This window comes from Lepeophtheirus salmonis, chromosome Z (genome assembly GCF_016086655.4).
Source record: "Lepeophtheirus salmonis chromosome Z, UVic_Lsal_1.4, whole genome shotgun sequence".
Classification (NCBI taxonomy): Eukaryota; Metazoa; Arthropoda; class Copepoda; order Siphonostomatoida; family Caligidae; genus Lepeophtheirus; species Lepeophtheirus salmonis.
Genome location: NC_092584.1, coordinates 8,506,668 through 8,532,781, shown reverse-complemented (window position 1 = coordinate 8,532,781; position 26,114 = coordinate 8,506,668). Strand labels below are relative to the sequence as shown.

The window sequence follows — 26,114 nt, the reverse complement described above, 5'->3', positions numbered from 1 at the left end:
CTACTCATCAAGCACACACATCTTCCCTCATTAAATACGATGACTAGTAGAGTATTAATTACAACATTTATTCCAATATTAATGTATTTAATTGTCGGTAAAGGGATCTATTCACTCCTTAAGTTAAACCTTACAATAATATTTAATGTTTTAAGTTTTAGAAACGAATGCGGATAGATATGGTTCGACAAACATCCAACATATACTACGCTTCCCATCACAAACGGATGATTTATCAGGTAGTATGTAACAGGGCCGTCCCTAAGATTCTTTGAGGGAGTTAAAAACTTTTAGTAACCAAATGTGAAGAATTAGTATTTTTGAGAAAAAAAAAAACATATTTTAGATACTTTTTTAAAAAATAAATTACATTTTTTTCGGTTAAAATTTTTTTTAAATATATACCACCGCTGTACCTAGTGTAGTGTCAGCCCTAATTTATTTGGTCCAATCCAATCTTAGGACCAGTGCTATTAGTCTAGTCTTAGAATAGGTTCTATTACTCCTTGGTACCGGCCCTTAAGACCGTCGGTTCTTTTGACTGCCATTACTAGAATTGATTTAAAAAATAAGAATTAAAGTTAAGCGTTGACATCAAGGACCAAACTTTATCAGTTATATGTCTCTTATACAAGACTAAAATGTAGTCTTCTGTCCTATCGAGTGGTCCACTAAATTCTGAACACTTCGAATTTTAAACTTCAATAAGATTTATTAATTAAAATTAGAATTTCAACTAAATTAATACTCTAAATAGATGTGTGTCTGAGTTAATGTAGCCGCTCTTAGTGGATATGCTGGCTTTCAGGTGGCGGCGAAAGGCCTAGCATCCTCTACAGATGTATTCCTTTGCCATAGTATCCTAGTGCTACCTGATAGTGGCTTTGAGGGCCTCGGTGTTTAGATGAAGGATACTGTAGGCCTACAGGGGCGTCCGTACGATTTTATTTTTGGGGCGTTGTTTTTTTTCCTCAAGGAATTACTTTTTTTTAGGAAAATGTTAAATAAATTTTTTTTTTACTTCAATGACCTTTTTTGTAGAAAGTAATATATAAGTGACTTTTTAAATCTCTCCATTTGGAGGGGAGGGGGCAACAGCCCCTTTCCCCTGTGGACGCCTTTGACCTGCACCTCGACGCGCACCCAAAAGGTATAGTCCAGGGGGCCTACCTCAGGCCTATAGGGGGGCCAAAAGTGTAAAAAAAAACAGTTCAAAATAACTCAAAAGAGTGTCGTAACTAAGGAGATGGGCTTCTTTCCTTTTTGATGTAAAAAGTGGCCTTTCCACCGTAACAAAGATTTTCAGCTCACATTTGTGATAGCTCTCTAGACAGTCTGGTGTGAACCCCCAAGATCTCTTGCATAGACCATCATGTGGTAGCAGGGATTGGCCTGGCCTATTTTCTTTAACTCCTCCAGATCCAGTTTGACCTTTTTGACAGAGCCCTTCTTCTTCTGCAACGTTTACGACTTACTAACAGCGTAGATGGTGGTCCTTAAATTGCCAAACTTTTTGGAATGCTTGATTGGAAATTCGTCTATCACGTTCAAGTGTGATTTTCTCGACTTGTACGTAAGCTATAGAGCTCAGGTGTATTTTGTTTTGTAACTGATTGCTTATGATTTAATATATCGGAAAATGAATTAATTTCAATCACTCAACCTTAATTGATTATTCAATTAGTAAGTGTTTAGATTTCAATGGACCCCTTGGTAAATAATGATCCACACATACTTTCCACAAATTGTTGCAAATTTTACTTTCATACATAAAATTTACCCTTTGACATCCATTATTTATGATTGGTATATACAGAGGGGATGACATCCTCCCATGGCGACGGCCCTGGTAAGTAGTGATCTATTTTGTTTAAAATAAACTTCCCCTTTTTTAAGTTGAAAGAGTAAAAAGACAAACTTTAATTCCATTTCCACGAACGGGAAAGCGAACAAATTTCCAGGATTCTCAACATGTTGAGTTGAGTAATAATCCACGAGTATCTTTTATTCCAAGGAATCAACCCCAAAATTTAAAAGAAAATGCAAAACGACAAACCCTAATACCATTTCCAAGAACTGGAAAGAGATCCACTATTTCCTATCGTTCCTCAGTTTATGGTGGTAGACATTTGGATAATCTTAAAGATAGTATGTATATCAATCTTATTTAACCCTCTGTTACTTCTCTTCACCTCCTAATGCGAGTACTTCCCTGGGATGTACTCAACCTAGCGTTTAGCCACCCCAAATTTAAATGTATATTTTTAGACATATAAAACTATATTTTGTTTAAAAGAGTTTTGAAAATCATATCAAATAGGTAAATAAACCAAACTTAGGAATTTGAATACCCAGTGACTCTTTTTTTTTTTTGTATCTCTTTAAATAACTTTTCATAAAGAGGTTTTAAAGATATATATTTTTAATAAAACAAAATAAATAACTTAATTGGCAGACTATACTATAATTGTGAATGATAAGTAATCTAATAAGTAGTTATTTGTGAATATTTAGGATTTTCCGAAATAAATATGGTTTCAATTACTCGATTTGAACAAACTGACCTAATTTAGAATTCTTACATCACATAAAATCTGATGGCATCAATTTTCACTCTTTAACATCATTATACGTGGAGTAATTGACGTTCAAATAATTTTTCAAATATCAAATAATGAAAATAAATTGAAAAAATTGTTTTTTGTTTTATTAAAATTGAAGCAGTTAGTATTTGCAACAATAAAAACTCAGGAACTAAATTTTAATTAGTGTTCTGTGAAAGTTGCGATTTAAGGAGCGTACGTTCACCGTGGAAAATAAATATTGCCCAAAAATGATTTAACAGAATATTTTATATAATTAAACATATTCTAAATTCTGCGGTTTGTTCAAATCTGCTAATTGGAAGGGGTTGTATTTTGGAATATTTTAAAAAACCAACATTTTTATGATCTACTTTACATATGCAGGGGCGTCCGCAGGACGTGGGCCGGAGGGGCTCTAGGCTGCCCCCCTAATAAAAAAATTTCATTCTTTTTTAAATTTATAATTGAAATTGAAATTTGAATTTTTTCCCCAAGTAATTTAATATTTAACTTTTTGATAATAGCTACGGATTTTTGAAATTTTTTGTGAATAACTATGGTTTTTTTGTAATTTTTTTTTGAAGAGTGGTGGATTTTTCAATTTTTTTTCCAAAAAATGTAATTTTTGAAAATAGTCAATGATTTTTCAATTTTTTTTTTCAAATACTTCAATATTTTGAAATTCTTTTTAAATTACTTTAATTTTTGAACTTTTTTTCCATAAACATTATTTTTTTCCAAAAAAATTTAATTTTTGGATTTTTTTTTCATAAAATTTCTTAGTTTAAAACAGTAGTTTGAGAAAGAAATATAAAATTTTGTATCATTGGTGAAGAAAGAGCATTTCTAAATTAATTTCAAACACGGCATCCTCTATCCAACCTTTTTTTCATATTCGTTGTTGGGGTGTAGAAATAATAAAAACGGACGGAGACAATCCTTCAATTTTTGATATTAATTAATTCTAGAATTTGTTAATATGTCAGTAGCTCAGAATTTAATGGAGTACCATCCCACTAAAATTGGATATAAGAAGTATATTATAAATTTAGAATTACAATTTTACAAGGACATTTAAGTCTGTAGGGTGGATACACCGTCCCCCTCCGCCCCCTGGAATTAACGGAGTGTTAAATAAGAGTTCTACAAGAATAATTAATTAATCTAGTTTATAAGATTGCAGAGCTGAGAAAATTTGGAATAGTATTCGACGAGATCCTAATGAGAAGGAGCGTAGAGATGATGAAAAATATTATTTGCTTCCACTCATTATGTAACAATAATTAATTAATTACTTATTTATATGTTCATTATAATTTGATTTTGCATATGCTAATTAGAAAATGCATAACTTAACATTGAATCATCTATATCACATATTCAATTGTATAATAAATATATTATCCTTATAATTAATTACAGTACAAATATATTAATTGCCTTATCTGCCCAAATAATATAATACGTAGGTTTTACTTCCGTTTTTTGGGATAGATTGTTTAAGTTTGCAAAAAAACAAACAGAGACCAAATATAACTTCGTTGGTGGAGGTAATAAGCTTTTTGAATTTGACACGACGTTACCGCGCTAACACAAAAATATACTGTGCATTTTGATACATATTGGATAAAATTATCAATTAAATGTATACAATAATTAATAACTATTCTCTAAGTAGTAATCAACAGTTGGAAACAAGAAAAATATATAAGACTAGCTAGTATATGTCATAGTTAGATACTCTATTTTATATATATTTTTTATTTATGGTTTTTTCGAATTTTCCCCTTCCATTTTGACAGTCGAGGTTGCGAGTGAATAAAAAAGCTAGTTGTGACGCTGATAAAAAGCGAGGGGAATTTTTTGAAGACAAAAATTAGTTGACCAAAACAATGGAAAAAATATTAGAAACAAATGTATATTCTTACTTAATACATAATGTATACTACTCTGATACATACAAAGATGTATATTTATACTGATAAAAGTGTTCTTTATATATATATTAATAATAATAAAAAGGGAAGAAGAAGGAAAAGAAGATCAAACATGGGATCTATGTACGTACACTACACAGGGATGAATGATGATAAATTGATTAATAATATTAATATTATATTAGAAAGTATTCTATCAGTGACGTTTTCACGATCTTCACCGAGTTGTAAATATGCTGCGAGTACATCCCTTTTGACACAAAAACATTTTTTAGGGATTTTAAATATTACTCTTAAATGGAAGAACTTCTTCAAATAACACCATAAGAAGTTGATATAAAATTAAACACCAACAAATATAATTATAATTGTACTATTAATAGGTCATATGAGTTTACCAACAGGGATTTATCCTCCCAAATTTGTTGTTTTTTACCAATACAGTTTGCTCCTCCATATCTATTATGATTGAAAACTCAACATTATTGTATGGACTGAAGAAGAAAAGGAGATCATAATAAAAAGGAGGGAAAAGTAAAATGTTTAAATTATTTTGTCTATGGATTGACGTCACATTCGACTTGTATAAATCCTGAATCCAGTTTATCTTCAAATTATCAACTCTACTCCCGTACAAGTAACTAAGAAAACTATTAAACATGGATATCATGGATGATGACTCCGTCTTTAAATCCCCACAAAAATCCTTCCGTATCAAAAGAAGGATATTGAAGGAAAAACAAAGTAATGTGACGGATAACGAATCTTTGATCAAGGACTTAATGCCCAGAGATGACGATCAAGAATTGGGCTCCCCCTTTGTTGACACCGTCCTAAAATCTCCCCAAAGATCCTTCAGTCTCAAAAGACGTGTATTGAAGGTAAAACAAGGCAATAGCGATTCGCTACTCAGGGACTTGTTCCCGCAATCAGATGCGAAAAAAAAGGACGACTCCTCTCTCATCCTCTCACGAAAAGGTCCCTCCAGTACACAAAAGGTAAATTCCTACTCAAAACGGAGGATCAATTTACCACAATCCTCTCAAGAGAACATAAACATGTCCATCCCGGGTGTATCAATAGACGACTCCATCGCCAATGCTCCCTCTAAAAAGAAAAATACACCTATCACTCGCCGAGCAATCCCTAGCTCGAACCTCCCCTATGAAACCACCTTCACAATAACCCCCAGATCTATTTCAACGAGTACAAGAGACTTCGATGATAATTTATCATTTCACCCCAATGTAGAAAGTACAAGGCTTCTTAATTTAACAACACCTCGAAGAGTTTCGACTCCCAAATTATCATCTTCCTCCCTCAATTTGTCAACAAAGTCTCTTTATAATGTCAAACTTAGGACACATCAAATTATAGAGGGGGGAACTCAAATGTCTTTTCGTAAGGAACCAGAGGAGGATCTCAATCTATCTGCAAAGACAGTATATAATCAAAAGTTGACGAATAAGCAAGTGATGGAGGGGGGTACGCAAACATCTGCTATGGATGAACTAATTGTCTTACCCCAAATAGCAGAAGTTCAACATGAGAGTGATGATAATGATGATGCAATGGAAGATCCAGAAAATATGGATGTCTCCAACAGCTCAGATAGTTCGGCTAAAAGTGGTTTTATCCCTCATTTATGCCTAACACAAACGGAAAAAGTAATTGTTCCAATTACCGAAAACGACTTTAATCTAAGCGATGGCAATACTAGTATTACAACCAATAATAGTAGCACTAATAACAGATGTGACAGTCCTTCCCAAGAATTGACGGAAAAAGACAGTCATCAAAACGAAGGTACGGCTCTCGATGTTTCGAGACACTCTAACTCTGGGATTTGTGGGCCAAATACTTCTATTAACAACGAAAGTCCCCATGAAAATGATACAAATGTTCCTACTACACCATCTTTCGGCATTATACGCCCATTTTTTGATTCTTCGGAATCAGAGTCTGAAGACGCAGAGACCTTAGTAAACAACAACCACCTTCATTCTGAAGAAGAAACTAATCATAATACTAGTCAGAGTAAAATATTAACAAAGTTCAACCCTTTTACTTTTAAAGAGAGATATGGAACTGAAAGAAATAACAGGAATGAGACTCTGATGCAGGTGGTTGAGGAAGGTGCTCCTTCTAGACGAAAGAACCATCGTAAATCAATTTTTGCAAAAAATAGTCGTGCCGGAAGGATTAAAATGTCCGAGTCCATTGTGTCATTTAAGGAAGGTTTTGAATATTTCAGTCGATTTTGTCCATTTGAATTGACTAAAAAAAGCAAAAGAGGAATTCTTTAAAATATGTGAGGAACTTATATCTGATATTTTAAAGCGAGTATCGGATGAGGCATTTTTCGATGGTGGTCGAACAAAGGTGTCTCTTAAGGATGTGAAGAATGTTATGATTCAATACAAATGCTTCCCTCCTACTCCAAAGGATGTAAGGTATCCTAATCAACATTTATATGCCTTTTTAATCAAAAATTGCGATGATCAAGCCGCTAAACTTTTGATTCCTCCCTCGTCTTTTGAACTTAAGAAAAATGAGTTCCCTGTTGATATATGGGAGGATGTAGATGAAGAAATACCTACCACGCATCGAAAAAGACTTCGATCCCAAAAAAAGTAACTGAATTACATACAAAATTTCCCTTTCTATAATCCTATAACTAATATGCCAATAATTATATTTTATATTCAATTTTGTACTATCAATAAATATTAATTAACTTTTATACACGAGGTTCAAATATTGATTTGTAGACATAGTATATATTTTGTTTAGCATTAAAAAGCCCGATCAGAGACTTGTTAGGGGGAAGGTTGACGCTACGGACATGATATAAGGAAGAAATGCCTGGAAAAAAAGAAACGGTTGGTCACCCTAAGGAAGATGTACCTAAATTCTTTATTTAAAATTTCATTTTTTAATTGCAATTTGCAACTATTCCAGTGTATATATTTCACTCAATGTAACTTGTAACAATAAAATAAGTAAAAGAGCAACATCATCATCCCGAGGAAGTGCGAACACCTCGTTCGCACTTCTTCGGGAAGATCTTCGCTTAAACTTTTTATGTAAAGTTTTACTCGCTAATTAAAAAGATTTCTAAAATCTTAGTGTCCTTTAAAATGCAAAGCTCTTAGTTAAAATCAGTGATGAGCAAGTTAACTTATCTTCTTAACTGGTTAAGTTAAACTTCCAATTGAACGATCAAGAAAAAAATACTAATTCAAGTTACTAATAAAATAAAAGTCAAAGACAGCTAAAATTTTAGATTTTTGAGCTTCTATATAATTTTAAACTATATGTAAAATTATAAAAATGTCGGAGATAATAATGAAACAATATTTTCTACGACACTGAGAAAATATCCATTTTATCGATTTGATGTCGAATGACCCCGTTGAAAAGTTTAAACAAACAAACAGTGTCGACACAGTCTTTAACTAAATCATCGGAGAATTGACGGTTACTTAAAGAGTTTTTTAGTATTTCAACTTAGAATAACAAAATAAATTTAATTTTAACTAATTAAGTTAAGTTAAAATTAAGAAAATGCAGTTTAAAAAGTTTACAAGTTAAGTTAAAAGTTAATTTTGATAAATTAAAAATTAACTAGTTAAGTTGAATATAAAATAACGCTGTTTAAATAATTAACTAGTTAAGTTTTAAGTTAATTAACTTAACTTATCTAAGTTAAGTTGTATTAACTTGCCTAATTCTGCTTTAAAACGTTGATTGATAGCAGGGAAAACACCAAACGACTCTTCCGCAGGCTTTATTCATTCATCCATTTTAATAACCATATAAAATTCCTTAAATCTTTCTGCCATGCCTTCTAAAATCCATTTTTTCTGAGAAAATCTGTAAAAATATGTAATTGTTCATATTTCCACATTTAAAGGAGCATAATTTTTCGATAAAATATTCTACTATGCAAGTTTATATAATTAATTAACTTAAAATAAACTATAGTGGGGATTCTTTGGAATTTAGATAGTAGGTGTTGATGAGTTAGATCAGCGTTTCTCAAAGTGAGTGTCACGGCACACTGGTACATCCCCAAAAAATAAGTATTTTATTTTTAATTTAAAAAAATTAAAAAATCTGACGGTAAATATATTTGAATACGTACTGTTTTTTTATATACGAATGGATAAAATTTTATAATCATGTTAGATAAACAAATATATACAATTAACCGTAAAAATATGTCTAAAGTAACAATTAAATCACTAACGTCTCATATCAATAGGCCACTGGGTTCAGCGTGACTACAGTGCGTAGCATAATGTTTTATTATTAAACAGCGAAAATATATATAATTTCACAAAGAGTAAGCCACAACATCATCTAGTTCATTCATTAAAAGAATAGCCGTACAAGAAGTAGAGTTGACTGACTCTGAAATGTAGGTCTTTGATGTAGTTTTGCCACTCCTGATTTATTTTGAGGTTTGTTTCATTTTGAGGAAGGTTGTTTTTTATGAAAAAAATAGTCTCAAACGTTAATACAAAAACAGAAGACATTTCATCCTTATCAACGATGATCTAATTGATTTTCTGCTTTGTGGTAACTAAGGGTGTGCCGGATGTAATCCTTTTTTTCAATTCAGCAAATATTTAAATTTTGTTTGTTTCCACATGATTCATGTTACGAAAAGTATTTCAAAATCACGGAATCTCATATCAAGCATCGTAATTCTGCTTTACGTGGTAAAAAACCCTTTTTTCATACTGATAAGCATATCAAACACAAGCTTTTCGACAGATGATTCCTCTGAAAAAAAGCCATCGACACAGGTTTCTGTACTGAATTAATAACAGGTTTGAGAGTGGGACAATTTTAGATTTGGGAACCTTCTTTTCAGAGCTTACTTCTACTATAGAATACATATCTCCTAATGCTTCCAGAAGGTACTCAATAACATTCCAATCATCGAAATCGATCGTTATAATTTCTTCTTGAGATTCGTTCCATATAGACAGATAACGGACCTAATAGATATAATTATACTTAGTTTAAATTAAACATCTGACAATCCGACACTTAATCCTTTGGTCTACGGATTGGAAGTGGTATGTTGGCATAAAAAAAAACGAACTCCTTAAGTAGATTTTAAATTAAAAATTAATTCAATTTCCTCTTTTCCCTTTACACTGGCCATTAAGTACGAGACTATCAACATTATGTTTATACATCAACAAAAAATAAATTAGCAGATACAGTTTATTAAAATGAATTAACCTGATCATTAAAAATATCTCCAGCATAAGACATACAGAATTCCAAGGGGTAGGCACATTCTGAAGCAGCATGTACTTTGTCAAGTTAAGTCTCAGATTGACCTTTTCTTGAGCTTCAAAGAACTGTTCTTTAGCATAAGGATACTTTTTGATCTTTATTGCAAATTTTGCTATCATTTTCTAAAATGATTTCCTGATTTTGAGTTAAAACCTGCTATAACTAGTATAAGAGAGGCAGGGTGGACAATTGCACAACCTTAAGGTCCAACTAGAGATTCGAAAGGATAGACAGGACTGTTAGTCCATAGGTCACCAATACTTTCTTCATCATAAAAATTATGAATGACCGATTTTTCATTATTCACGGGCTCAACACAAGAAATTAATTCTTCGTCTTTAGAAAATTTATTTATCGAATACGATATTAAAATTTTAACCAATAAATTCACTTTTAAGATATAACTACTATTTAAACAAAAAAGATAATAATAATTACCCAAATAAAAGTACTCTAGTACTGAAACACTGCAAGTGCTAGAGGAATGGGAATTATGTTTAGAATTAAATCTAAAATCTCAAGGGATATGCTTCCCCACGCATTCAGAAATATTCATTAATTAATATATTTTATGTCATAGCGTAGCTATACATTTGTAATTCTGTTTCTAATATAGCTAAGGTAGAACGGAATTACAAATGTATAGCTATGCTTTTAATAAAATATGACATTAATATAGTAGACTTAGTTAATGTCTACTATCAAGGCAGCCTAGTTTGGCATATGTCTATTGGTATGAGGAGGACTTTTGACTGTGTGCTTAATAAACTGCGTAATTCCAAACAATGTCGATTACTCCCGCTAGTCTATAAGAAATCATACGAACTGGTATTAAGAGTACATACTGTATAAAAGTCAACATGTTTCCCATATATGAAAATGTGGGAAAATATAAATTCTAAATTTAACTGAGAAAGGAAGTCAGTCTAGGAAGGTTTACATGTTATAATGGGCTCGAAAAAGAAAAATAGATAATCCCAAGTTTTGACGGGTTCTGAGTAACACTCGATTTTTTATGTCTACGAACCTAGTTTATGTGTCGTTTTTTATTTACTTGATAAAACTAGAGTAGTAATTTACGAGTTTTTGGTTGTGGTACATCCATATTTTACACCAAAGGTCGCAAGGGTAGATACTAGTAAAGCTAATTAAAAAGTTAAAGACAACATGCAACGACAGTTTTGGCTTCATTACTCATAGACCTTAGTCCATCAGTACTCTGGATGTTGCATGCACTCTCCTTTTGTGGTCAAATCAATGGATGGTTACGTGGAAACTTAAATATATTATTAAATTACGCTCTGTTCGTTACTGTATCGTCTAAATTAATAGGACGTAGTTATTTAGGCTATGCAGTATCATTTTTAATTATATTTTACACTGTCTTGAGATTTTATACATTTTTGTAAAGTGCCCTCACGAAAAAAGATTGAGAAACGGCGAGTTTGATTATCATGTTCATTATATGCTGAAATAGTTTAGACTTTAGAATAGATTGAAAAGTTTTGAAGCTAGCAGGAGATGATGGTGCGTGAGTAGTAACAAGTAAAGAGAACTATATACAAGCTAAGGGAAAGAGCCAAGAGGCGTCATGTATATAAATCAAGAATGTTTTTTCTTAAGTCTAATTCTGATACGTCAAACATTCAGTATATGCGCTATTTTCATATCATGCGCAATTCATTGTTATCCCGTCTTATGACTAAGATTTATCAAATGTAATTTAATAGAAGTCAACGTTTCGGACAGGGTTATGTATTTTTCTTTAGAATAAACCAGAGACATAAACTATTAATTAAAACCATAGTTCATAGCATTTGAGTCATAATTATACTTAAAAAAATTATAAAAGTTATTTTAAAACAAAAATACAAAAGACTAATCATCAACGATGGGAATTAAATTCTATATTTTTGGATCGAGGTTACGTGAATCCTGAACATAATTTATATACATAGTTTTTGTTTACTTTTTATTTGTACCATCTTGTCTGATGGCTACTCTTTCCTAATAACTCTCTTTAGTACTAAGAAGTGGCAACGTATTTGTGCTCGAATATCAAGCGTGTGTACAAAGTATTTAGCAGAGGTAGCTAAGAGCAAGCGGTGCATGGTGTCAATTTAATTACAATTAATAATATGGGGAAGCAAAGATGTAGGCCATATACCAGGAGTCAGGGTGAAAAAAAATCCAATGATGTAGCCCCTCATTACCCTAGAGAAGATATTCAATCCTTCACTAAATATGATATGAGTTGGTGCGATAATTATTATTCCTGGAGGGAGGAGAGTTATAACAACTATTATGAACAACGGCAACTGCAATTTCACCCACAGTCATATCCTCGAAAATGTGAACCCTACTCTTTTCGTAATGGTAACAATCACTCCAAAAAACGCCCCAACCGCGTAAGATCATCAAATAAAAAGGAGCAAGGCCCCATTTCTAAGGAATCTGAAGATACCCTCCGTACACGAATCCGCAATGAGACACAATTCCAGGAGGAACGGGATAAAGAGCGGCAGGATTTAGTCAAGGATAAAGTCAAGGAATTACAAAGAAAGTTAACCACGGTAGTTATAATTATTAGTTATATACTTCGAATGGATTTGACTTAACAATGAATCTTACTTCTGTTTTATTTCTATTAAGGCACCCTTGGATTCTCAGCAGAACCATGACAATCCAAAAGAAAATACAGACACTCTAAGCGCTTCTTCCATCCCATTACCAACGAGCAACCCTCTTCTTCCTCTAGACCCATCTCTAATTAATTGTACAACTTCTCATCAAAATAATGTTCCAATCTGCCGAACTTCAACTAGTAATAGTAATCCTTCTCATTCCAACCCACCCCCCTGTAAGAGAAACCCACGAAGAAATAACTCCTCTAAAAAAGTATCAAATAAATCATCCGGATCCCGTTGTCGTAAAAAAGATTCAAAATCTTCTGATAGCAATAAACTACGAAGAAACAAAAATACTGTATCTTCAACTCTGAAGCTCAACATTACTACATCCTCAGATTCTTCTCCTTCTAATAACAGTAGACGGAGGAAGAGAAGGAAGACATTCGTGGATATAGTGGAGGAATCCATTCCAGAGTCATCGAGTTCTGTTTTAAACTATGATTCCTTCAAAGCTTCAATCGCCAAAAAAGATCCTAAATATCTTAAGGAGCTCATTGAGTCACCTACGTTTCTCAAAAAGGTTCTCATGACGAAATTGGTGGAGGATCATCGAAAACAAATTTCTGAAAAATTGAATCAGCTTCGATTTAATGATGATAAAAGAATTTCTGAGAGTGACTTGAATGATCCATTAAGTGATGGCTTGGATCCATTTGGTCAAGTTGATTTCAAGGAACTACCTCATGATTTCATTTCAGATATCACTAATTTGATCCTTAGTCAAAAACAAAGCCAGGAAAATCCACAAAGGTGACATCATATTCATTTTCTATTTGTACTCCTGTTGTTAAATCTTTTAAAATAGTCTCTCTCTCTCTTGCAATTAAAATAATATTTTGAACTACACATTCGATTTTTTTTTGTAATTAGGAGACAAATTACAGTAAAATTCTAAATCCACGACATAAGTCTTTACTGAGAGCAAAAGTTGGCTATTGGACGACTTAAAAACCACGTCAAATTTATAATAAGGAAAGAGGAAAATCGAATTTACTAATATTTTAGGGATTCTTAAATTTTATCATTGTTAAAACATTAAAACCGTAATTGATGGCCAAAAGGGCTGCGTGTGTTCATTTTTTAATAAAAATCCTATAATTATGTACTTAAATTTCAATTTAGAACCCCCCTAATCCTGAGGAAAAACAATGTTAAAAGATTAAAAATTCCATCTTAAATCTCAGAATAATTAATATAAATATTGAACAAATTGCATCTTCGATTATTTTAATTAAAATGATTTATTTTTAGTTTTGCACCGAATAATTCTGAGTCTATTGACGCCAACGACGAAGATATAATGGAAGTTCCTGTCCCACCTAAAACACCGCCTCCATTTATTAACTTGTCCGATGGTGAAGATCACAATGAAACATTAGATGAGGATAAAGAACGCCAAAAATTATTTGTTGTCAAGCTCAACGAGCAAATTGACCTTCTTGATCAAGAAGAGAATCATGTTAATGAAATGTTAGACAAGCTTTACCAAGAAAAAATAATTTTGAATGCACGTCTTTCCACCATTTCCTCCTCAAGAAAGAGTCTTTTATTAGAGTCTGCAGAGTATCTCAAGTTGTAAAGGTGCTTAAAAAATGGATGTACTTTACTTATAAGGAAAAGACATCTTTGTTGATAATCATGTCAATAATATATTGCAATAATGTACGTTATCTTTTCAAGATTTTCTAAGTTTATTATGTGGTAAATAAGTAATATATCTATGTTTGTAAAAGTCAGAGTAAATCATTGTAGCACAGGAATTCTTTCTCAAAACAGTAATACCCTCAAATACAAGTGCACAACAAACGGGGTAGATTCTGAGCAAAAAATTGTACCGAAATACGAATTTTTATAGAGATACGAGCTGGTCGAGAGCAGGACTGCCAATGATAAAGCTTTCCCCCAAATCTAATCATCTTGGGTTCCACTTTAGAAAATAAATATAATCCTGGGTTTTTCGTATATGGTATAAAGTCCAATAAAGATCAGTTACAATGTGACTTGATTCAAGGGTATATACAAATTCTTTACAGTCTTGTGCTTTATATTATATACACGTTTGAACCAGTTTATAAAATGTATGTTTTAAGCCATTACGGTGCAAGCGAAATTCACAAAACGTTATACGATTGTAGATCCAAACCTATTATACAATTTCTTCACTATGTTTTGCAAATGGCTAAGAACCTTAATGTTGATTTTCAGTCAGAGTATTTTAGGCTACAAGTTTTGTGCATGATGATTTGATCGGCGTACTCAAAAGTGTTGATTTTTTTTTGTTAAGGATCAAATACGGAAGTAACCCGAACTGTCAAAAATATACGCGAATAATCAAAGCAACCATAAATATTTAATGAAGTTTATCTTAGAAGAAAGGCATCCTCACAGTTGATGAATATCCCGTTTGATGAAATTACAGAAGGAAAAACATTGAAACACGATAGTTTAAAGAGCCTAGTAGAGCTGTGTAATCAAATATGAAATTTATATAATTTTCATAAAAATGGGACAATTGGAAAGCTAAGGTAATTCTATCCTAAAGTATCCCCCCCCAGCATTTCAGCACAATCTAGTATTACACTAGCTCTCACTTTTCTTGCACAGAAACATACATAAAACTATCTTGAGTATCAATTGAGGCTTTACCATTCATCTGCAGGCCACAATTAGCAAATATCTACAGAAATTTCTTGAATAAAGATAAGAAAATACATCATTATATTAGTATTCTTAGCTTAACTCAATTCCAGCAGTTCAACCCATTGGCTGGGGTATATTATAGAATATTATAAGAGTCCCTGGGCCTAGAAACACGGGAGTGGTAAATTTTAAATTGTATTTTGGCCAAACACTTCACATGTACAACCGGACGGCCGGCGTGTATCTTGGGATATTAAGTAGATTTCTTGGTGCTCAGGAAAGGAACAGCGGGAAAATTGAAGTTGTCTCGGGCCCAACAGTTTAACTGAACAACTCGTGGGCGGAGGTGTACTATAAAACATTAGCAGGGTTCCTTGGTGCCTAGAAATACGGCGGTGATAGAGCTTAAACTGTATTTTAGACCAGCATTTCACCTCTAATACCTGAGAGCCGGATGTATTTTGGGATATTCCGAGGGTTCCTTGATGCTTAGGGATGTGGTGGTGGAGAAATTTCATGACTCGGACGCAGCAGTTCAACCTACCCAACTCGGGTGCTGAGGTGTATTATAGTATATTAGAAGGGTTCTTTGGCCCCATAAACTGTATTTCGGCCCGTATTTCACCTATACACCTCAAGAGACGTATTATGGGATATTATGAGGGTTCCTTGATGATCTGGAAACCGGCTGCGAGACTAGGAGTTCGGCGTCTTACCCAGAATAAAGCAACTTCTTGCTCATCGCATGAAAGAAGAGTGCCTATATAATGCCTCCTAGTATATATTAGTATACTCATACACATAAAACCAACATAAGAATAATTCTTCAAATTTTACGGTTCATATTATTTGTTTTACATTAAACAGAAGAGTTCTTAATTTCCCAGGTAACGCCGGGCAGACCTACTCTAGTTATTAATTATATCTTAATACATGTTTGAATAAATTATCTTCCAAAGAAGTGGAAATATAAAAAAAATATTACGGATCTGGTTTGATTACAGAACGTAAAAAAGGGGGATCCACAGTCTCTAAATAATACTAATCCACGCATCACATTTGATACCATTTTTTCATTCCTGGAATTTTGTTAAATAGTTTGTGTTTACCCAAGATAGTTTATCTTTTATGGACATTTCAAGTTCTAACAATCATATGCAATGCCCGAGGGGGATGATTGTACCCTTTCAGAGTATTTTGATACCAATTAATAAAAAAATAGGTCGCATTCTTTTTCTATAAGTTCCATGTTCCCAGAATATTTTTGCCTTATACGATTTTTTAATGTTGGTTGCCTCTCTCAAACATTAACAACGAGGGACATAACTAGCCCTTTTTTGGGGAGAGTTTAAGTTCCCAAATTTTTGTCATATTTATGTATTGTGTACAAGTGGCAATGTCTCTCCAAGTTGTAACTTGTCCTGTATTGTCTTTTTCTCCAAGTTGTCGTAAAAATCCTTCTAATTACCAACTATACATTGATACTATCATTTCATTTTGATCTAAATTACATGGTTAATACTTAATATTATGTATTTATGACTAATATGACTGTGAACATTTGAACTTTATAATGTACCCCATAATACTTATATTTTTCTAATTTGTGTTAAAATAGTAAAAAAATGAGAGTATTAATAATTCAATATTCCATGGAATATTGAATTATTGCAAGCTCATCATTCTAAGGTACTGTAAATCCTTCATTTTAAATTACACAACGTATATAATAAAGCAATTTATATATGTAATTGTAAAAAAATATGAAAGCTAGCAACGCCCATCATGGTATCAACAATACATATATAATTTACGTGAAATATTAACAACTTCAATGAGGTATGTAGGATATTATGAAAGCTGTGATTAACACTTACGTTCCCATAGGGACGTTGGTGTCTTTTTTTTTCTTCTTTTCATGCAAAAATGCACATTTTTGAATTGAAATAAACATTTATAGTTGCATTATTGATTTTTAATGTTACATTAACATTTTTTTTCATTAGCAACTGATTTAAAATGATGTTGGTTTTCGTAATTTCTTTGAAAGTTAGTGACATCAAAATTAAATCAGAAATTATAAGGCTATTTAGCCAGGTCTAATAATTTTGTTATAGTTTTTTCATTATCTATTAAAATCTTCTGTGAAAATTTAAAGATCAAATAAAGCATTTTCATGTGACGTTCGTATTGTTGATGTCGGCCATTATGAGCTTAAATAATCAAGTTTTTACAAAAATAAAAATCTTTTTGTTTTCATTAAAGTTATAGAAAATATGCAATTATTGGATGTCAAAATGCGAGCATCAAATTAAATGATTTAACCTTACTGTCAATCAAAAATGTATCCCTATACTGCTTAGTTTCATTTTATATCTGATTTAGATAAAAATTATCATACCAATATAATGAACACGATATTTTTTACTAGTTATCTTCTTTTTTGGTACATAATGCATTAAAAAAAAAAAAAAATGGTACAAATCTAGCCATTTTTAGAGGTTTTCAGTATATAAGTACTTCGATTTAATTCAAATGAATTAACTATTTTATCATTTGCATCAAGTAGTATTTAATGTAGAGTCTTTTTTAATGATAAATCCATTTGAAGAAGTTTCATCAAGATTCTTCAGGAATTTGTCCATTTTATATAGTAAAAATATCAACTTTAAGCTACCAAGATGGCGTCTCCTTCAATTATGAATTATGATACAATTTATGACGTCTGTGAAAATGCTCTAAAGCGCGTTTTTTTAAATTTAAATGGATTATATTAAATTAATGCAATTGTTTACAAAAATAAAAATAAACTCTTTTATATGTGCAATTTACTAAAAAATTGTAAGAAAAACATAAAATGTTCATCAGAAACCTTATGGTTCCTAAAGGGTTAAATTTATCAATGAATCTGTTCCAGTCCTCCCTACTACTTTGTACTTAGAGTAGTCAATAATAAATGTAGCCCGATGACATCATTGAAGGCGTGACGTTTTGGGGCCTTGGTTGAGGTTCGTAAACAAACCTTCGAAATATGGTGGAGCAGGATTTCGAACTCCTCCAGGAAGGGGATGAAGAGGAGAATTCCGACCTAGTGCAATTTGAAGAAGAGAGTTCATGGAGTCTCATAAAAAGACTGGGAGCTGGAGCGAGTTGCGGATTTCTTCTGGGATTTGAAACCGTTGTTTTCGTTGGACTCCGGCCACTTGTTCAATCGGAGTTAGGGATTTCTTGTTTCGCCCTTGAGAATTTACTCTCTTTCTTCCCTCTTGCTCTTATGGGCACTCCTCTAGTCTTAGGTTAATACATAATCATCTCTCCACCACTTTTAATATGATTAATATTCCACAATATGTGGATCGTCAACACAAAACGACGAATGATCCTCAATTTCTATGAACAAATTATTCTTATCAACCCTTTAGAGGTGCTGCAAATTGCACTTAAATTAGCCAAATTTGATAATCAGAATAAAAGAGTGAGAAATTGATAGATCTTATTCGAAATGACCATATTTGGGCCCATATAAGTCAAAATATGGCTATAAAATATTAGGCTGTATATATATATATATATAGCATGGGGATGAGTGCCAATTTGTCGATACTCAAATTTTTACTTTACGGAATTAAGCTTGAAACCCCCAGTATTTCATTATGAATAATGGTGTTTTCCATTTTTTTTACAACAACGTGGATTTAAGAAATGTATTTCAACAGTTTGAATTTCTCTAATTTTAATTATAACGTTGAATAATATACTTCTAGAATGCCATATAGGTAATAACACGTATGTTTGTAGTTTTTGAGCTAGGACAATTTGCCTCTCAGCCCTCGATATGAAGTAAAATAATAAATTGAAATTTTATCCTTTTTGTTGATTAGTATTCAAGATTGATTTTATGTTGACGAGTCACAACTGTCAATTGATTGCTATAAAATCAAAGAATGTGCATTCTTGACCTTTTTCATATTTTTTAGGATCCCAGTTGCCCAAACATTTACAAAATTTTTCCAAATTACCATTTTTCTTGTTCTGTGGCATTTTATTCGTTAGTTCTGGACTATTGGTAATCCGTTCCGCTAACCTGTATAGTATATTCTTTGGCCAACTTTTAGCGGGAGTAGGGATATCTGGGCTCATCCTTTTACACATGGAATATTTGGTGAATATATCAACTCCAATTCATCGAGGAAAAACTGTTGGATCCATTCAATTAGGTGTTGGAATAGGTAAATGCCCATACCTATTAATTAAATGGGATTAAAAAGCTATCTTGAACATAAGTTATATTACTAATTAAATTATTATCCTAATATGTATAAGATATTTTTTTTCATTTTTTATTATAAATAGGAGTGACATTTGCTCATTTAATGGATATTATATTTTCATCTACCCCTGGAGGATATAAGTACGCTTTTGTGTTTCTTCCCGTCGTCGCCAGCATTTTAGTTGTCATATTCGTTGCAATTCAAGATCCTTTACCAACAATGAATACCCAAATACCTTTTAAAAAAGGTGGATCATTACCTTGGATCCTGGGAGGAGGACTTGTAATCCTGCAACAGTGTTCCGGCGAACCCAATGTATTATATTATGCAAAAGAAATATTTGAAAGACTTGGATTTTGTGATGGAGTTAGAGCAAGTTCCGCTGCATTCTCTGTATCATTCGTACAGATCGTCGCTTCGGGAATATCTCTTTTCCTTGTGGATCGAATGGGTAGACGATTGATTCTTATTTTTGGAACTCTGGCCATGACCCTTTCGACTGGTTTACTCTCAATTGAAGAGCTGAGTAGTGGAAGAGAGTGGGAGCCACCCATTTGTAGAAATAATTATACATTTAACTATGATGCTGTCCCAGAGACGTGCAACGAGGAGTCTCCTAAGAAATTTGAGGTGATTGTCCTCATTTCCCTGGTTTTCTATGTGTTTTCATACTCGATGAGCTTAGGAACCGTCTCTTGGATCTTGATCTCTGAATTAAGCAAATGCGTTGCTAATCCTTTTAAATTTATTGGCTGGATATTGTCTATCAATTGGATGTGTAGACTCCTAATATATGAAACGTTTTATGAGGCTACAAGTATAGTTTAAATACCTATTCACAAAAAGTTCTGATTTTATCAACATGTAAATATTTATTTCAGAAATATTAAGCCTGGGAGGAGTCCTTCTCTCCTATTCTTTTTTTAGCTTTGCCGCTTTTTTGTTCATTGCTTTTCTTGTTCCGGAGACTCGAAACAAGCCTTTACATAACATTGCTGTTTTTATTCAAAAAAGGTATTGATGAATATAATATCCTTGCTCTAGGTATAGAAAAACAATTTGTACAAACTCTTTTTATTTTTAGCTCTGTACATGACCTCATGCGAAAAAATGTCTTCTTTTGGAAGGATGGAGCAAATGTGGATGGCTCAACGTCTTATTCTGCATTGAGAGAAAATGCCAACAATATATAAATGATGCCCTTAGTGTCGTCTTTGAATCCCAACCCTACGTAATGCGCTCACTCTTAATGTAACATCACTTATTTGAGCTACCATTAGATAAAAATATTTATATAGGACACACAATCTAGCCTTCCATTTTTTTTTTCATTTTTTCATTTATACTTTATTTTCTTGTGCTTGATGAAAGTCTATTATTAATTGCGGCTTAGCTCAAGCAAAATTATATAATTTGTAATTGATGTACCTACATATTAGGCGGATTTTTGGTGGAATAACGGCAAAGTAGAAGTATGTCTCATTGCCCTATAGAATCTTCCCAATTATAGGAATAGTCTGTCGTCGAGTCTTTAGGTCGATTTTTGTTGCTGGAGTATTGGACAAAGAGACAAATTAAAACATTGAAATCGTACTCCACAAAATCCACGAAAAACGATACAAACAATAGGAACGTGTCCATAGGGAAATATGGGATATCTCTACTTTGCCCGTTCCTCCATCTAATGGATCGATTTTTGGTAAATTAATTTTGGTCCATTAATACAACTTATTATTAGTAACTATCGATGGAGCCTTGTAAATAATATGCAAACGTCTTTCAAGAGTACTTATTAGGGCGGTTTTCGAATTTCTATTAATAGGAGTATGGTAAAGTTTTCAATTGGTAATACAATAATCAAAAGCATTCGTCATTATTTCGTATAAAACACTTTTCATAGATATTTGGGTAATCTATAAAAAATATAAATAAAGTTTTTGTCCCTCCCCGAAAGCAATCATATGGACAGAAAGAGAGTATAACTTAAGGGAATTTCGATCATCCGCACGCATCTTTTTGTTTTTTTTTTACATTTTCAGGAAGGGAAGATTAAAGTTTAAGTTCAAAATTTCCTTTATATAATTATTACCTTTTTGCATGGGTTATCCTCATATCACATGACAAAACTTTTTTCTACCTACCCGTTATCGAAATTTGAAAAAAAAATTACCCTATTATAATGCGAATGGAAGAGTGGCTTCTTTTCGAATCTACACAGATACGACTTATTTCTCTACATAGATAGACACATTCTTTGCTTAACTTTTTCATTTTCCCGTCCATTTTGAATAATAATATATTTAATGAATTGTGTGCCAATATAATTAATTAATTAATTTGTAAAGTTACATATATTTTTATTTTTGAAAAAAAAAGTCAAACTTTTAATTCTCTCGTCAGCTTGTCTTCTTCAATTGATAAGACAATTAGATTATGTTTTGATTATAATGATTACTTTTGTAATTTATTTTAATTGCGATAAAAATCTACTCACATTCTATTTAATTATGTATTTGTGATTTCTACATATAGTTGTAAAAAAATATATATATATAAACTTGTTTGTGTCCATGAAATTAATTTTCTATATAGATTTGTGTGGCCTTTCAATATAATGTTTGATTACACTGGGGATCAATTAGGGGGGGGGGGATGGTGAATTTGTACAAATAAATTAAAGACAATAATCGAATTTATCTATTTCTCTCAGTCATCTGAATTCTGAAATATCTGGGATATAAAAAATGAGGAATATCGTAGCTTATCCTACATAGTATTAAGATAATTTATTTGTGTGTGATGTACGTTCAGCTTTGAAAAACAATGATAAAAACGTATTTATTTTAAAAATGGAGACAAATCCATACTTTAGACATAGAATAAAAGTTGTTCATAATTTAGAGTTACGTACGTAAGGCTATATTTAATTCTGATTAGATCAGATTCCTGGAATCTGGAGGGCAAGTTTGATTTATTACTAATAAGTTGATATTTTTCATAAAACAAGATCGATTCCTTGTGTCTCAATTTTTTTTTGAGGGATGGATTGTTGATTTGAAAATACAGGAGAGAGACAAAAAAGTATAAAAAGGGGCTACAGGCTTGATTATATTTACATCAAATGGACAGAAAACAACAAAAAAGGTTGTATACAAGGAGGTTTTAAAATAGAAATTTACTTATTATATAATTATAGTTTATAGTAGATCGTTTTAGTTTAGAATTTTAACATAAACAGGATAAATATAAATAAAATCTTTTTAATTGGCTATCTTTAAGATAGCGTGTTTGTGGTAGAATTATAGAAAAATATTCAATGTATAGTTTAAAAAAAAAGATACATTTAAACATATGTGCATTTCCAAGGATTTTTGTTCCATTTTGAAATACTAAAATTTACTACTTATCATGAATGGATAGCTTTATTGCTTTTATTTATACCAGGATCGGTATCTCATACCCAAGGAAGGAGTCCATTCTACTCCCTTATGAAGTTTGGCAGTTTTCCTCGGATAAATTCTCCTGAAATTCGGAATCCGAACATCTCTAGAGATGGATGATCAAACTATCTTCCTTTGATTGCCTCGATCTTTCTTTTACGTAGCATGACGTCATGAAATCGCCATTGAAATTTAAAAAAATATGATGATAATGTTGATTATTTACTTCTACACCTCCATAAACAATCGGATCACTACTATGATATTCCTCAATAATATGTATTACGAATAAGTTATAAGGGTCTAAAGAAAAGAAGTGTGCCATTTTCATCTTTTTCCAGCTTAAAATGGAAATATATCGAGTTCAGAACAACATACAGTATCAATAAAAATACTTTTTAGATAAGTTTTATTTTTCCTACTTTTAATTTGAACATTGTTTTAAGGGTAAAAATGACTCTGAAAGGTATTAGTCCCGAATTACTATAATTCCAGATATTTCATAATTCAGATAACTGAGAGAATAACTGAGATCCGTTTTGGATTCTGCGCTCAAAGATAAATTCCTTTTTGGTGTTGAATTCATTTGTAAAAAATGAATGATCTTATTTTATTATAATTATAATTGTCTTATTGACAACACAAAAGTAACCCAGACTCAATTTTTGAAAAAAATGAGTCTGGGTTACTTTTTTATTCTTTGGCAAGTCATCATGAATTTTAATGAACAAACTATTCTTATTAACTCTTTGGAGGACCTGCAAAATGCATTCTTTAAGTAGCTGTTTTGTTTGACGAGTTTACTTGACACAAACTCTACTGAAAGAATCCAGAATGGCAGAGAGAATTAAAAAGAGAGATCGCGTTTAGGGAATAAGATAATGTATTCTATACGAATATTACACTACTCTGACATTTATCTTCTGTATATTTTTAGACAAATTTTGTTTATTCTACGAGCCTAATAACTCCGAGCAATGACAGTTATTACCGTTGGTATCAAATACTAATCACATAGATGGTCCTACGAAAATTCTTCTCAGTATGTGGCATTTTTTCGTAAAAACTAGTTTAAACGACAATCTACAGACTGTCACACCACTTTGAGAATAATATATTTTTTTAAATGCTCAATGCTCATGCCCTATTGAATAAAAAACTCGCTGTAAATGGCCATGGCAGAAAAAAAAAGTTGCTAAAAGAATGAAGGCACTCAAATGATATTTGATTGTTTTTTAAGGAAAAGTTGATAAATACTAGTGATGGGATGATTAAACGGAATTGGAAATCGGGGAATCGGGTATTTTTTCTGGAATTGGGATCAGGAAAATAATTTTTAGTTTGCGTTTCCTTACTCTTATAATTTATCACTACTGGTATTTAACTATTTATTACTTTTTGTAACTTATAAAAAAAAAAAAAAGAGCCCGCCCCTAAAAAAAATTAAGGAACTTTTGCTTTTTACTAGAAAATTTAATATTTGAAATTTAATTTAATTTTTTTTCCAAAAAATTTCTCTTTCAGTTAATAACTATCTATTTTAGAAATTTTTCTCCAAAAAATTAATTTTTTTGTGAACAACTGAGGACTTTAAAATTTTCTTTTCAAAAAATTACTTTTTTTTTTGAGAAAAGTTGAGATTTTTTAAATTTTGTTGAGAATAGCCATGGATTTTTGAAATTCTTTGTAAACAGTTGTGGATTTTTGAAATTTTTGAAATATCAAACTTTTTAATTATTTTCAAAAAAATTAATATTTTATTTTTTTCGGAAAAAAAAAAAAAAATTCAAGTTGTATTTAACTATTATTTAAATGATTAAAAATCAGCATTTCGATTAATTTTTGGAATCGTCCCTCACTAATAAATACTATGCATTTATTTGTGTAACGAAATAATAATTCATTTAAGGGAACTTTAAAGACCTAGCTTGAAAACTCTTAAATCAGTATTCATAATTAGTAATTTGCTCTACATTATATTTCATGGATTTGATAACATGATAAAAAAAAACACATATAATTTCACAACGAAAAAAAAAAAAAAACGAAATTACAAATTCTCCAAGAGCCTGCAAATTTAATGAATACGCGACCCATCAATACTTTAATAAGCTATAAAACGCATCAATCCACATCAGTAAAAACCATGTAACATGATATCATCAACCGTTGATTTTATTGGGCATAAATTTTTATTTTGACCAGATGATCACGATCACATCATGTTCTCATCACGAAGGAAATAAAAAAGAAAAGAGCGATACAAGAATTTTTTTATTATATTTGGTATGATACAGTCAGTTTTACATCTAAGTATGAATGTACAGGGAGGTTCGATGTATGGAGGGATGGAGGATTTGTAGCATTGTTTGTAAACAGCTCCAGATTTTTTAAAAAAATTTCCAAAAAATTTAATTTTTGGTGAGCAACTCTTGATTTTTGAAATTTTTTGTAAACAGCTCTAGCTTTTTAAATTTTTTAAATAGCTATTGATTTCTATTTTTTTTGTGAATAGCTTTAGATTATTGAAACTTTTTTCCAAAAAGTTTAATATTTGAAATTTAATTTTAGAAATTTTTTGTGAACAATTCTTGATTTTTGAAATTTTTTGTAAACAGCTCTAGCTTTTTAAATTTTTTGAAAATAGCTATTGATTTCTATTTTTTTGTGAATAGCTTTAGATTATTGAAACTTTTTTCCAAAAAGTTTAATATTTGAAATTTAATTTTAAAAATTTTTTGTGAACAATTCTTGATTTTTGAAACTTTTTTTGTAAACAGCTCTGGATTTTTAACATTTTTCCCCAAAAAAATTTATTTTTTTAAGAGTTGCAATGGATTTTAAAATTTTCTTTTCAAAAAACTTTAATTTTTTAATTCATTTTGCAAAAATTTTAATTTTTTTTTTTTCAAAAAAATTAGATTTTCTACTTTTTTGTCCAAAAAATTGTAATTTTTGGATCTTTTTTTTGCAAATAATCTCCCCCCTCCCTTTAAAAAAAAAAATAATAATGATATAATCCTGCAGACGTCATTAATGTATGTTTAAGATAAGAAATTTCTATGAAGTATGTGTCGAGTTCTATAATATATTATTTGTCGGAATGTAAAAAATAAAAGAAACTCAAAATGATCACGGTAATCCTGACAATTAGAAGAATGTTAGAAGGGGATCAGCTTAGCCGTCTTTCCTCTTCATGATATCAGTTGTAAGCATCCATAAGAGGAAATGAATA

The 26,114-nt window shown here is 31.4% G+C and overlaps 3 protein-coding genes across 5 annotated transcripts; all 3 read left to right on the top strand.

Moving 5' to 3' along the window:
• LOC121130462 (uncharacterized) lies at positions 1–4,036 on the top strand. 2 transcript variants are annotated; one of them, XM_040726206.2, is made up of 4 exons: positions 1–97; positions 156–239; positions 1,897–2,148; positions 3,762–4,036. In XM_040726206.2, exons 1-4 carry the CDS (start codon positions 40–42, stop codon positions 3,860–3,862), a joined length of 495 nt encoding a protein of 164 aa, XP_040582140.1. In that variant the 5' UTR covers positions 1–39; the 3' UTR covers positions 3,863–4,036. The 2 variants fall into 2 exon arrangements, with proteins under 2 accessions (XP_040582140.1, XP_071749849.1); XM_071893748.1 differs by having other exon boundaries at positions 2–97; positions 162–239.
• A 6,989-nt stretch (positions 4,037–11,025) lies between these two features.
• LOC121130202 (uncharacterized) lies at positions 11,026–14,260 on the top strand. Of its 2 annotated transcripts, none has more exons than XM_040725961.2 (3): positions 11,026–12,411; positions 12,491–13,278; positions 13,780–14,260. In XM_040725961.2, exons 1-3 carry the CDS (start codon positions 11,977–11,979, stop codon positions 14,105–14,107), a joined length of 1,551 nt encoding a protein of 516 aa, XP_040581895.1. In that variant the 5' UTR covers positions 11,026–11,976; the 3' UTR covers positions 14,108–14,260. The 2 variants fall into 2 exon arrangements, with proteins under 2 accessions (XP_040581895.1, XP_040581896.1); XM_040725962.2 differs by having other exon boundaries at positions 11,866–12,411; positions 13,399–14,260.
• Positions 14,261–18,113: 3,853 nt separating this feature from the next.
• On the top strand, positions 18,114–22,000 carry LOC121130165 (solute carrier family 2, facilitated glucose transporter member 10). Its single transcript, XM_040725918.2, has 5 exons — positions 18,114–18,464; positions 19,146–19,397; positions 19,522–20,256; positions 20,321–20,453; positions 20,524–22,000. Exons 1-5 carry the CDS (start codon positions 18,200–18,202, stop codon positions 20,630–20,632), a joined length of 1,494 nt encoding a protein of 497 aa, XP_040581852.1. The 5' UTR covers positions 18,114–18,199; the 3' UTR covers positions 20,633–22,000.
• The last annotated feature ends 4,114 nt before the right edge of the window (positions 22,001–26,114 follow it).